Source organism: Lathyrus oleraceus, chromosome 5 (assembly GCF_024323335.1).
Source record: "Lathyrus oleraceus cultivar Zhongwan6 chromosome 5, CAAS_Psat_ZW6_1.0, whole genome shotgun sequence".
In the NCBI taxonomy this organism is placed as follows: Eukaryota; Viridiplantae; Streptophyta; class Magnoliopsida; order Fabales; family Fabaceae; genus Lathyrus; species Lathyrus oleraceus.
Window position 1 is genome coordinate 296,659,366 of NC_066583.1, and position 15,148 is coordinate 296,674,513.

Consider the following 15,148-nt stretch of genomic DNA (forward strand, 5'->3'; position numbering starts at 1 on the left):
CATCAAGACAAAAATAATATACGCACATAAGGCACACGGAACTCATCATATAACAACCATCATAGCATCCAAATTCAAAATTATGAATAAAAACACCAAACCCTAAGGAGGTTAAAGGTTCATCCATTATACCCTTCTACCATACACATTACTATTGAACAAGTTCTCACCCTTACCTGAATTCCTTACAAAAATTATGAATTGAAACCTTCACTCTCTTCCCTTGATAATCATTCCTATTGCCTATTTGCTCATTTTTCTCAAATGTCATGTACTGTGAAAATCTTTCTAAACATAGGTTCCTCTTAACTTTTTATTTTTAGGGTAAATTTTTTCAAATCACCAACTTGGCCCACACTTAATTATCTCATATTCCTTCCTTCCAATAACTTTCTCAATTTCTCATATTTGACCCAATTATTCTATCTTCACTAATTAATATAATAAAAATAAATAAAATATTATTTTTAATTATCAAAACAATTCTAAATTATCCTACTTACTTTTATCATCCCTCTATACCCCTAACTCAAGGATACATACTCCACCAACATGCAACCATAAAATAAATAATCAAATCCATAATTCAAACAATTAAAATATAATAAAATATCTAATAAGAAACGGGGTGTTACAGAAATCCTAGGTGCCTTGCTTCTACGATCCGTAGCAACCCCCTAGGTTTTGTATGGGGAAAATCCGAATTTTAACTTTTTTCCATGGTTTACTCGTTTTTGATCCTTTTTTATCTCGAATACTCATTAGGCCCTGAAGAAAGACACATAACCAAAACGTAAAATACAATAAATAAAAATGAAATGATCAAAAAGTAATGAAATGCTAAGTAAAGACGACTAGAAATAATAGTACGAAAATGATTTATCAGGCTTGTTTCCATTATAGACACTACTAAATACATCCCTAACTCCATGGTCTCCTTATATCCAGACATAATGATAAGTTCTCTTCTGACATGTATAAGAGTATTGCTTGAGATGAGAGCTCTCGTCTTTTCATTATTGACTTGTTGGCCCAACATGTTGTAGAACAAGTTGAGAATATTCTTCACACATGACATTTGTTTAGTGGTAGCCTTTCCAAAAAGAAAGAGGTTGTATGCGAATATTAGATGCAATATACTTGGGCATCTCCTACTAGATTTGATTCCAACCCACTATCCACTATCTGCTGCCCCCGATATTATGTGAAACAACTTTTTCGTACAAAGAACAAACAAATATGGGGACATTGGGTCTCCTTGTTGAAGACCTTTAGCAACTTTAAAGTAATTAGTTTATTTACCATTCCATCTAATACGCATTGAAAGAGGGGATATTGCATCCATTACTACTTGTATCAGCTTTGGGGGGAAGCCTGCTTCTACCATCACTCTCTGCACATAATGCCAACTCAAATTGTCGTATGCTTTAGTTAAATCTACTTTGATCACAACTAGTCATTCATCCTTAAGAATGTCTTTGGATTAAAGATGATAATAATAATAATAATAATAAGCAAAAATTTTTTTTTAGGGAATTTAAAATTATTTGGTCAAAAATCATTGCTTGGATAAAAAGTATGGATAATTATTGAAATGATGGAAATTTATAAATTATTTTGTCTATGTTAAATTTAGGAATTTCAAATGACACATAAAAGTACAAAATTTGAAATATCCCTCTAACTTTATACAATGTGAATGTCAAATTAATTATTATCCATCTTTTAAATTTTGCAAGTTGGTCCCTATAATTACAAATTGACCCATACTTTTTCAAAAATTACAAATTAGTCCTTAATAAATTTCAAAAATTACAAATAAGTCCCTTTACATTTTTAAAAATTACAAATTGATCCTTGTCGCTATGCGAAAAATACAGAGTCACCATCGATTTTTATTTATTCCAAAGAAAATGAAAAATATGCAAATGATTAGGGTTAGTGACCTAGATGATCATTGTGAAGGGTAGGGTGAATCTTGGGGTATGACAATCCCTATTTTCAAGTTTTAATTTGATCCAAAACTTTTAAATTTATAAAAATGACACAAAAATTTAATAATTAATAGTTTTAATTCTCTATCCAAATAAACAAGTTTAAAAATTAATGGATTTTAATTGAATCATTTGAATTGTTTAAAATTCTAAATTCCTTACAAATTTTCAGTTACTTAATTCAAACACGTCATAAGGGATTCATGGAAATTATAATGAAAAACTAAATTACAAACTTACTAATGATTATGGATGGTTTCCTAATGGCAACCTTCATTTCCTTTCTCCTTAGCTCCAAAAAATGCTTTTTATTTAATCAAAATCAGACCCATAATGACTAAACACGTTTTACAATATATAGAAGAAAAAAACTTAAAAACAAATAAGTATGTTACTATCTACCCTAACAACACAAGTATTTTACGATTGATTTGACTTGACAATTGGCATCATAGAATATCGTTGTGAAGCGTCACTATTTTGCTTGGCAAATTTCCACAATAGTGTTACTATGTATCGACAAGGGATAAATTACTTCGAATCTATTTAATAGATTTTTATATTTGTAACACATGTTACATAATAAAATTTTCCTCCTACATCTTGTTATAGTTAAAACTAAAATTAAAAAGCATTGTTAGTCAAACAAACTTTGGTTCAACATAATTAATTAGTTAGAGTGCACACTTTTCTCCTACAAGGGCTGAGTTTTTAACAAGACCCTCATTTACTAAAGACACGACTGGTCTTTCTCTTGTGTAACTTATCAAGCTTACACTCTTCCATAATCAAAGGTACTAAGTCTTACGACCCCCCCCTAAAAGAGATAGAATGTAGTTCAAACCTCTCTTGAAAAGTACTCCATTCTAAGCAAATGGATTAAGTCTTGCAATAATCTTCCATAAATGGGATCGATTACGACCTGACTTCTCTTGAAAAATGGAAGGATTCATTTTATACTCCTTTATAAAAAAATGGATTAGTTATTGTGATGCTCTTAGTTAAATGGAATTGATTGGGAACCCAATCTCTCTTGAAAAAGGGAAGTACCCAACATACTTTCCTTCCTAAACAAATGGAATTAGTCTTGCAACACTTCCCCTTAAACGAGATTAATTGTAACCATGACATCTCTTGAAATAAGGGAATGCCTATGCTTTTACTCCTTCATAAACAAAGAGACCGAGACTTGTAACATTATCTTAAATGAGATCGACTACGACCCCAATCTCTTTTGAAAAATGGAATACCCGACTCTGATTTCTCCCTAAACAAATTGATCTAATCTTGAGAAAAGACAATAAAACAAATAAGCATTGTTGAAATGAACAATCATCTCTATTAGCATAAAAATCTTACAAACAAGATCTCAAAGTTCACTATGACAAATACATTACGGAAAAAAAGACCATAAACATTAAAAGATAAAAATAAAATCAAGCCATTTGAAGGCATCCAATTTCCACCCCTGCTAAGGAATCCCAAAGTAAATGCTATTCAAATTACATGTCATCACTGAGATATAAGTGTCATGTTTCCACTACGACATATCCAAATAGGGCAAACATACATGGCATTTCTTTGACCTACCAATGATAGATCTGTCCAGGCACCCTCATTATATATAACTAATGGAATAACAATCGAAACAAAGCGTGAAGACCTAAGGTCTAAAATAAATGCCAGGGGGATAATTTTTTCTGTTCTAAAATATCCAAAGGTTCCAACCAAAGAAAGAAAGCATTATGTTTCTCAATGGTGATAAGCCATCCAAAGAGCCTAGTTTTTGGTCAAGCATATTCATTCCAAACACTTTAGCACAAGCATGTTCATCATTGGTCGACACATATTTCTTGAGTTTACCATAAATGAATGGTGGTAACAATACAAATGATTAACGAATAACTTCAAACTCTTCACCAAATAACGACACATATAATATAATATGATTAAAAGCCAAAAGACAAGATAAGAGAATGAATGTGAAACAAAGTAACAAAATATCATATTTATAGGCACACCCAAAATTGAAAACATATTGAAAATAACGAATTCACACAACACACTAGGCAATGATCGAATATCAATACACTAACCACACTAGTTCAAGAAAGACCCCCAAAGGCGGGTAAAAACAAGAAAATCAAGTGAAGGCATGAATGAGACAAATAAGCATTAAAAGACATATGCAAAGTTCAGAATTATAACCCAGTAGAAAGTAAAAACTAGCCTTGTCGCTGAAGCAACACAATTTGAATCTAAGTAACTATTGAACTCACGTAATAAAGCATAACACGTCAAAAGCACAACAACCTTACTCAAGCAATCCACCTTTACAGACCGCATGATTGAGGATGATGGTTCGAAATAATGCTCTTACGCACTTCACCCATGCATGCCTCTTGCTTGGGGTTGTAGACATCCAAAAATTATGACATCCAAATGTGGCTACCCTAGCCTGAAAGGAAAAGCAACCACTCTACACTCCCACTCATTATGAAGGGGGACATTCCTAGTAGCCATTCACAATTACATGTCACAATACTAACCCTAACCAAACATAAGTAGGCCTTTACTCTCTTAACGACTATAAATAAAAGGTTGGAACGAGTTTAGATTATCTGATTCTAATCCTAAACACAAAAAAAAATTATGGTGACAATACCAAATTAACTAAGCTACCTCATAAAGTCCCACAATAAAGATCCTTGCCATATCAATGAATTAACAATTATCACTAAATTTCTGCAAGAAAATAAATAAACAAATAACCCTAATCTCTACCACTAGAGGATATATAAATAATTTTGGTTCCATTTAGAAATTTGTACTAATATGAAACATGCATATTATTTACATCTCCTCCTTCAAAAGTATATAAAAGTATGTAATCACATATATTGAGAACTTCGGTCTATATTACTATTGCTTTGCTTATTACTCATTGCGCTGTGCTGTGGTGCCATTGTAGAAGTGAAAGCCGACGCAATGCCTTCTGCTCCTTCAAAAAATTACACAGGTCCCCATCCCCAACCCACAACCCCCGATTCCAACACTAATCACTAACCCATCTTCCTTCCATTGCAGATGACGTCAGCCTCCTCGTCGTCACACTCGACACCAACCCTTTCTTCTGGTCCGATTTCCCCTCCCACTTCTCCGACTTCCTCTCTCAAGTAAGTAACATCAACAACAACAACAACACACTCCTCTTCCCATTCCCAAACACTCTCATTCATTATCCCAATTTCATTTTCATTTTCTTTTTCTTTTCAGGTTCTCGCTTTTCTCAATTCAATTATCCTCCTCGGCCAACTCAACCAAGTCGTAGTTATTGCCACCGGTTGCAATTCATGTTCCTACGTTTACGATTCATCTTCTAATAAGAACCATGCTTCCACTAACGGCACAATGCCCGCACTTTATTCCAACCTTCTTCACAATCTCGACGAATTCATAGCTAACGATAAGCAATTAACAAAGGCTCATGAACCGGGAACCGTTCCTTCGTCACTCTTATCTGGATCATTGTCCAAGGCTCTATGCTGTATCCTTTTTGCTGCATGCTTATTCATTTTTCTCATGCAATTGCCTTTTTTAATGGTTAGGGTTTTCAATTTGTATATTATTGCTTGAGATTGGGAACTGTTGTTTTTGTTGTTGTTTCTGTTGAGGGAATTGAATGCTAAGTGATTTTGAATTTGAATCTCGAATGAGTTCTGGCGATTGAGAATTTTGTTTGACCTGATTTGGTTATCAGATATACAGAGAGCTTTTCGATCAGGACCAATGCATCCTCAGCCTCGGGTGCGTTTACGCTATTGGCTAATCATGTATTTTCTTGTGTTATGTGAGTCCTAGTGGGTTGATAATAGTGATATTAGAGGTGAATGGTTATTGCGAAAAGGATGTTCATTGTTCAGGTGCAGTGTGTTGACTGTTGAATGAAAGTTGATATTGTGGCGTTTTGGCTTTTTTCGAACACATTCCTTATAAGCAATGGTTTTTTGAACTCGTTGATTATTTGATGCTATGTGTTGTGTTTAGCCTCGCATCGGTGGGTCGTTTACTTTCACTTGTTTGTGACAACAGACGCGAATAAAGATTTAGAGTTCTTAACAACTGTTTTGCGGTCAAAGTTGATTAGGATAGCTCTATGTTATAAATGGTTATTGACTTCTAGTCGAATTTCAATTACGAGATTTTCAAACAATTTCATGGAAGTTGACTTATATGATTGGCCATCTTTGTTTTTATGCTTGATATGTATGCAGTTGCTTTTTTTCTTTTATAGAAATCAACATTCTGTTAGTATTTTCAGTTATTCTTCCTTTTTTCTTGCACTTTTATTTTCATTTCCTTTGTTTACCATTTCATTTTTAATTTATAGATTTTGGATGGTTACTTTGTTTGCTTGTATACTTATTTGTGAACAGATTCTCTGTCTGCAAGGATCTCCCGATGGGCCTGAACAGTACCTACCTCATGATCTTTACATTTTACACTTTTAATTTTTGTATTGCCGTTTCACTTCAAATCACACTTTCCATCTTTTTCAGATACGTGGCAATCATGAATGCAATATTCTCTGCTCAGCGTTCTTCAGTATGTACTGAATCTTCACTTTTTCTTTCTTTGTTCCTTTATGATTGGTCTTTACCCTGGCCTTTTACTTGTGTGCATACCGTTAGGTAGCAAGACTAAAACATTACAAGTCTATATATAATAACACATAAGGATGTCCTGTGTTTATATGTTAGCCAGTTCTTTTGTGTAATATTTTTGCAATGCAGGTTCCAGTAGATTCTTGTTATATTGCTTCAAGCAATTCAAGCAATTCTGCATTCCTCCAGCAGGTAGTTAAATTAAGCACACCCACACATTTTATGAGTTGGTATTGCAGATTACGATTTATTGACTCTTGTCATTTCTCTCTATTTTATGTGTGAATGGCAGGCTTCATACATAACTGGTGGCATATATTATAAGCCTCCCCAATTGGATGGGCTTTTTCAATATCTTTCAGTAAGTTTGTGTTTTATTTGGCTCATTTGGCTGTTTTGAGGCTATGGTGCAATCTGCAATATAGTTTATTTTTTTGCTCATATATTTCAATTAATTAGCTGCCTAGGTGTAGTTGGAGGAAGAAAAGTGGATTATAAATTAAGAGGGATAGAAGTGTATCGCAATGCTAAAATCCTATACTAGGACTTGAATACATTTGTAGTCTCATTATCAGCAAACTGATATTTAACTAAATACTATATATTACTAAATTACTGTGGTTGTCAGTTAATATTAACATTCATCAAATTCTCTATTTTCATCCGAACACCATATTTATATAGCTGTGTTAGCCTTCATTTTCTTCGACCAAGAGTATAAAATAAGCCATTTTTTTAATCCTATACTACTGAAAGCTTATAATTCATTTTTTTGGAACCAGTTTCTGCATATAACATTAGACTTCAAAAACATTTGTGGTATATAAACCCCAATGACAGTGCAAGACTAAATATATAAGGGTCTTGCTAACGAGTGCCTCCGGGGCACTCTTTAAGGATTCTATATTAAGAAATTATTCTTTAAAAAAGTCAAACAATTCAATTTCCAATGCACTGATTGCACAAACTTTTATAAAAACTTACTATTTAAGGTTCTTAAAGAGTGCCCCGGGGGCCTCGTTAGGATTTCCCAATATATAATGCTGATACTAGTGTTATCTCTTCACAAACCTATGTCTTAATTAATATCCATCACTAGAGTATATGAGATAATGACAGGGCCACCTCACACTTAGCTTTAAGGTGGTGAAAACTTCTTATCAAACTTTCAGTAGTTCATAATTAATTTACAATGTTGTCATTATGAAAAGGTTATCAACCTGAATGCCTTTAGTATACACACAAGAAAATGAATGAAATGTTTTTTTGTGTTACGACGTGTCTTCCTTCCCTATATGTTGTTTGACATAGAATTAGTTTAAAGTCGATAATGAACCTAGCAGCTATTTTTTGTCAAAACTGTATTTAATAGTATACTTTAAGAGGGACGATTTGTTTAGTTAATAGTGGCGCCATAGCGGGATAGTGGATTGGAGACCGGTCGCTATGAGAAGAGCCTTATCGGCGCAGAACAGAGCAGCGGCCACAATAGGGCAAATAGGAGGGAGCGGGAGTGGGAGCGGAGCAGTTCCCGGCCCGGAGCAGTTTCTGGCCCACTATCTTTTTCCCCTTTGAAAATCTGAAATTACCCCTTAAGTTTAAAATGTTGTTAGTGTAAATTTGTGTTTTCCCATCAAATTTGAGTTCTTATTCAACCCTAACCTTCCATCATCCATCATTTCTGCACTTTGTTTCTTTCTTCGGCAGTTCTACTTCCAGCACACAAACCACGTGTAACATTTCCCTCCTCTATGCAATTCGTTCTAAAGCCGTGTCAGCTGTCGTCGTTCCTCCTTCTGCTCTTCGTTTTGCAGCCGCCGTCACCATCATTCCTCCCTCTGCTCTTCGGTCTGCATCCATCATTTCTTTTTCTTATGGTTGTTTTTTCTTCTTCTTAGTTTCTTTCTTTTATTCACATTTTCTTCAGGTTGGTTCTAACTTTTTCTTCTATTTGTTTTTCTTTTTTCCTTCCTCTGTTTTTCTTTTTCTTCTATTCACGTTGTTCCTCTTTTTCTTCTTTGCAGCCCTGTGATTTGTGATTTGATTTATGAATCTTTTGAGTTTTGAATTATTTGTTTAATTTTACATTAAATATGTGTTTATAGTTATTCATGTAATTTGTCTAAAATATGATCAAATAGCGGTCATCCAGCTATATGCTATCTCACTATCCCACTTTTGGGGTCAGCCGCCATCCGGGATTGACTACCATTTTCCCTTTACTGATGTGTGGGGTTTGAGCTTGTTCTTTCATGGTTTCACTTAAAAGATGCGTTGGTATGTTATATGGTACAAACTGCCTGCTGGAATCCTTTTTGGCTCAACATAAATTATAAGAAAAAACATTCAAAACCATTTGGTTCTTTTTTTGTATGTACCATGTAGAAGAGAAAGAAACTATTAATTTGCTATTCTGGTCATATTAAACAACAATACAACCAAGTAATTTAGCATATATGCATAAGTAAAAGAATATGATAAACCATTATACGCTACTTAAAAACTTTAATGCCTGGCCTCTGACAGATTCATATCAAATTTAATGGATACACAAATGTCAGTTTTTTTTTTGTTTATCGAGATCTGGTTATTGTATTGCATTTGCAATTTTACTTTTTGTTTTACTTCTGACACTAACGTGACCTTGTTTATGTAGGCAGTGTTTGCAACTGATTTGCATTCTCGTGCATTTTTAAGGCTTCCTAAATCTCTGGGTGTGGATTTCCGTGCCTCGTAAGTTATTCCTTTGCTGTTAAACATTTCTTGTTTGAGTTTTCTCGTTTTTATTTTCCCTCTCTATTTCTCCATCCCTCATGTAAAGCTGGAAACATTTTGACTACAGCTTAGCTATCATCAAACTTGTTTGTCTTTTTGTTCAATTGATATTTTCTTATTGCCTTAAAAATTTATGATGGTTTGAAAATACACATTTTTTATGGTTCTGTTCTCTACATTGCTTCTACACGGTGAAGATATCAAATTGTGTATTTTTGAGACAAAATGACATTTGTCTTGGGAAGTCTCTTTATGTAACCTGTGGTTGACCAATATGAAATATATTTATCATCACCTACTATAACAAGACTTTTGAAGCCTTAATTCTCTGAATATAGAAACCTGATTACCCGAGGGCACCAACCTCTTTTTGTATGGTGAATTTTCTTCTGTTTGCAATAGAAACTACAAGACCCTCACTTGAATAATTGTATGAAATGCTCAGGTGTTTCTGCCATAAGAAAACAATCGACACGGGCTATGTATGTTCTGTATGCTTATCCATATTCTGTGAGCATCACGACAAGTGTTCAACTTGTAGGTAAGTGTTTGTTTTTCTAAAATGATATAATTCCATTTGTAATGTCTGTTTCCATAAGCTTCACCGTTTATGATGCATCAAATGAATTTAAATGTTCATTATTTGTAAATTGTTGTAATCAGTTCAACTTTTACAGAAATCTCCATCTTTCAATTATATTCTTCAATTAATTTATTATCAGACTTCTATTTAATACAAATAGCAAATTTCCTCTATGTAGCTGAATTTTATAGCTGTGGTGAAAGAGTGTATCTAGTTTAACAGTGCCTACTAATTAGTACGAAGTTTTCAGTCATATTTTGGACAACCTCGTATTCCTTTCACATTTTGCAACTGTAGAATGTTGACTAAAATAGAGAAACACTAATGGGAATGCACATGGATGGAATAATGAGTGACCAAACTATGATTGGCTTCGGCCATTCAGGATTGTAACAATCATTGAGATCTCAAACATCCGTTCAGGATTGTAACAATCATTGAGATCTCTCAAACATTGAATGACCATTCAGAATTGTAACAATTATTGAGATCTCAAACATTGAATGGAAGTGGTTACTTGATACTGAACTGTATCTCTTACCATGTTATTTTGCCTCTGTGTACGTTTTGCAGCTCTGTTTTTGGCCAGTCTCAATCTGTTGCCGCCTCAACAGACAATCGGAAAAGAAAGGCTGAATAATGTTTCTGGGCTCGCCTATTTCGTCATGTCCATCAAGGGAGCTTATCTGTCGAGGCTTTCTTGATCTCTTCCTTATATGTAGCATATTGAAATTTTGGCATCAAATTGCATTTGGCTCTTTCTGGTGGGAACTCAAGTTAGTTATGGAGATCATCATCCATCGGGATGACATTAGCAACATTAGGCTCTCTTCGTATGGGAGCTGCATCCTAAAGGCTGTGATTTGCATGTTCAAATGGTCTATTGAGCTCTTTCCCTTTGATGGCATCTATTCATTTATGATGTTGAGCTATCATGAATTTTTGTTGTGTAAGAGTTAAAAAAACGATGACTTTATAAACAAATGTCTCGTCTCCAACCCCGATTTATATTCTTTATAGTAATGAATTATCCTCTAGAATACCAAACATGACCAATGAAATTAGAGTTCATATATCAAAGTTTTCAATAACTTTTCATTAATATTTCAATTTTTTAATGGCTGTTCCGGTTAAATATTTTTTAACCGGGAAAACATTTGAATTTTTTTCTTATTAATTAATTCTAACATGTATATGATTACAAATATAAGGTAGAGAGAGGAATTTCTGTGATTTATTGCAATTTTGATTCTTTTATTCCATTTTAAAAATTGATGTATTGGTCCATCGATTTCTTTTTTTTGAATTTTAGTCTCTACTGATTTGAGGTTATATTTTAATGACATGACAAATCATTTGATGCCGTGTCATTATAACACCTATAATTAGTCAATTCAAGTAATTTTTTAATTAATATTTATAATAATTTCTTAATATTTAATTACAAATGGATATTAAAAAGGGATTAATTATTATATACTCTCAGTGTAAAAACTTTTATACTGTCGGTTCATCACCATCATCCGTTTGTATTACTTTATAGATTTTTAAAATAAAAGTCAAATATCTTTTAATATCCAATGGCCATGATTAATTGATGGTGTAAAATCTCTTTACATTGTCAGTGTATTTCAATTAAACTCTATTAAACGTATAAATAAATTATGTTATTTATTTGTTTATAACAACTTATTAACATTTAAAATACAAATGAATTAAAATAAGTGAATTCTAGATATTGAACAAAAACATATATTCCCAATTATGTTTGTTAGGTTATCTTCTTCCTAAATCTTATAATGCAAAATCTAAACCATATGTTGAAACCATGAACAAATCCGATGTTATGCTCGGTAGTTGCTAAATTAGAAGAACAAAACCCAAACAACAATTTTTCCATGGGGTTGTGCTCGAAAGTCGCTCAAATTGAAGAACATAACTTAAAGACCAACTTCTCCATAATCTCCATCTTTTTTCTTTTGTCTAATTTCAACAATGTCTAATTTGCAGTTCGTTACAAGGTAAGTGGTTCTTATATTTATTAGTTTTGCATGTGGAACTTGATTTTGATAATGGTGAATGTTATTCATATTTCTGATTTCGGTTCCTATGGTGGTGGTCTCTCTGGTCTGTTTTGCATTTTTTGTCAATGTTGTAGTCCCTGTTTTGCAAATTTTGTCAACTTTGTGGTCTATGTTTTGACGGGGAGGCTAATGATCTGATTCATGACAATATTAATTATAACTCCATAAACCCGACACCCTTAATTTATGAAAATAAAGCATACAATTTTATACAACATCGGTGTTACACATTCACAACACGCATCTTTCTCTAGTTATAACATATATTAAATAACAGCGAAACATCGGAAACTTCAAAGGAAACACTTATTTTGTCTCATCATAAGTACTTGATAAAATAACTCAAACATCTCAAAAAACATAACATGTAACAAAGCAACCTGATCCCAGCGTTATATATCAGAGCGACACCAAAAACTAAAAGACTTGAAAAATAGTAAATAAACGAAGAGGCCCTTACGACATCCTTCATCTCAAAATAGTTAGTGTTCATCTACATGAATACTTGTACGACAAACGTTCAGAACACCACAAATAAAACAACAGGTGGGTAAAACTTGATTCCCATAAGTTAGTAGTCCATAAAATATTGAGGGTAGTACAATCAGCAAAAATAATCATTTATATTCATCCACAACAATCACTAATCACACATATATCAATCAAAATAATACACAAATTATAATAATGACTCTATCGCAATGCAGTTATGTGTGCAATGCATCATCTTCTTGACTTCATATACATGTAGTACCAATTTGAACATCAGAGATATGTTACCGATTTAGTCCACTCACCGATGGTTCCCATTCAAACCATATTAGCAATGTGTCACTGATCACCCTACAGAATCAACAACTCATCACTGGTCCCCTCTTATGAACCAACGACACACCATCAAACCAAAGTTCGTACACCATGGTGCATGAAATGCAACAATACATACATATGCAATAATCATCATTGGTTCTCCTTCGAACCACATACAACGCCAAAAGGTCACCAACTTAACATAATAAACACGCTATGTAATTATACCTATCATAATATAAATTCATACACGTATTAAACAAAAATTGTCCACACATCAAAAGAAGTAAATCAAACAACTCTTAAACATATCAATTTTATTCACCAATGCACCAAACACATCAAAACAACAACAAAAAGTTACCAAACAACTCAATTTACACATTTATAATATTTTATTCCATCATCATATATGCATATAACCTCTAAGGCATTACTATAAGGTAGTACTACGCGCCAGCTACCTAACGCTTCGAACCACGCCTCAAACGGAGTCACAGAACTCAAGTTACACACGAAACAACGTGATTGGTAAAAAACCAGGGAGCTACTACGACTACCTGTGTTGGCTAACACGACACGTAACACTCCCTAAGAAAGTCCCGTCTTTTGACACACCTCTAGTACAAAAACCAAAGGGCTGCTACGGCCTCCCATAACACATGTTATGACGCGCAACAACTTCCCAGAACCAAAAGCTCTGTTTCGCAAATTTGTGTGATTCCTCTTGTTTTCCAACCCCGCATCATACCTCAAACCCCAAATTTTGACTTCTAGCAATCCCAAAACATATCATAACTTAAAGTTACATAAATCACATAGTAATCAACATATCATAATATCAAAACCAACATCATCACATCAAATCATCATGCTTCTCATTAATACATAACATCAATATATGAACATCATCATCTCAAATTCTCCCATGACATCCAATCACACAAATTCACATAAAAAAATACTTAGCATGATCAACACATCAATGCACTTCTTATACAATCATGACTCAATCTTTCAAAGGATCCAATTGTGGGAGTTGATAATTTTTTTGAGAGTTTTTGGTTAAGAATCGCTACCAATTATGACCAGTATCGTGGATAGTCGCGAGAAAAGCTATGCGGGCAATTAAAATATCGATGACATCAAATAAATGGCTTAGTTCAAAAATTTGTTGGGTGTTACAAATAAGCTGTTAATTAAAAATAAATGGGATATCGTAGAAAGATATCTTGGTCACTGAACATTATTTTTTTGCTCAAGATGAAGGTGCACCATTCAATCTTGAGTATGCATGAACCTATGTGAATGGGAGCATCAACTGAAAAATTCTTCAAAAAGAACATAGAATTATGATAGCGGGGCATACTCATCATGTCTAACCCAAAGACACCTTCAAGTTATAAGTATAACTCATCATCATCAATGGAACGTCCAATGGAACAATAGATAACAAAAAAGAAGGGTAAGGTAAGGAAAACACAAGTGCAAATGCAACTGAACCGCCTTCTACTGTTGCGCATGATGCAATGAGTAAAAGAACAACAACAATGGAAAAACTAACATAACTTAAGGAGGAAGAAAACATATTAAACAAGAAAAAGATAAAGTCTAAAGCAATACAATTCGTCATGTTCGACACTTCTAGGATGAGTGATAGTCAACATGAAGTTGATAAAAAATATTCTATAAGCTGAAAAAAATAAGGGTTTTAGTTAATATGAAATGTTATAGTATTATCAAAATGAAATATTATGTAGTACTTGTTATGTATCAACACATATGTAAAATGGTCATTAATACCACTTTAATTCAAAATAAATAGTCATTATTCAAACCAGCCATTATTCAAATTAGTCGTTAGTCAAACGAGTCATTATTCAAATTGGTCGTTATTCATATAACATCATATATACTATCATTCTTCTCCTATTCGTCTATCACTTTTCTCCCACTATTCTTTCACTATTCTCTCATTATTCTTTCATTCTTCTCTCACATTAATGGATTAAAATACTTCAAATGATCTTAACAAACTCTTATGAGACCCGATAGAAGAGGGATTCATGGACAACACAAATTAAAACTACTAATGTCAATGCTCAAGAAAGAACGTCAATATGACAATTCCTTTAGGCTAATGAGAAAAGCAATGATAGATCATAGTTGTGAAGAAAAGCATAGATAACTATTTAATAACTATTTCTCGAAAAATCTAGTATACACAAATGCTCAATT

At 33.3% G+C, this 15,148-nt stretch overlaps 1 protein-coding gene across 1 annotated transcript; it reads left to right on the forward strand.

Moving 5' to 3' along the window:
- The first annotated feature begins 4,831 nt into the window (after positions 1–4,831).
- Positions 4,832–11,118, forward strand: LOC127084080 (general transcription and DNA repair factor IIH subunit TFB4). Its single transcript, XM_051024470.1, has 11 exons — positions 4,832–5,013; positions 5,082–5,170; positions 5,271–5,541; positions 5,755–5,801; positions 6,431–6,468; positions 6,554–6,599; positions 6,788–6,850; positions 6,951–7,019; positions 9,315–9,391; positions 9,879–9,974; positions 10,590–11,118. Exons 1-11 carry the CDS (start codon positions 4,983–4,985, stop codon positions 10,654–10,656), a joined length of 894 nt encoding a protein of 297 aa, XP_050880427.1. The 5' UTR covers positions 4,832–4,982; the 3' UTR covers positions 10,657–11,118.
- The last annotated feature ends 4,030 nt before the right edge of the window (positions 11,119–15,148 follow it).

Excerpts from the sequence above, each read along its gene's own strand:
- LOC127084080 (XM_051024470.1), top strand. The coding sequence starts at position 4,983 with ATGCCTTCTGCTCCTTCAAAAAATTACACAG. Across the intron at positions 5,014-5,081 it reads TCCTTCAAAAAATTACACAG|ATGACGTCAGCCTCCTCGTC; the intron begins GTCCCCATCCCC and ends CTTCCATTGCAG. Across the intron at positions 6,851-6,950 it reads ATTCTGCATTCCTCCAGCAG|GCTTCATACATAACTGGTGG; the intron begins GTAGTTAAATTA and ends TGTGAATGGCAG.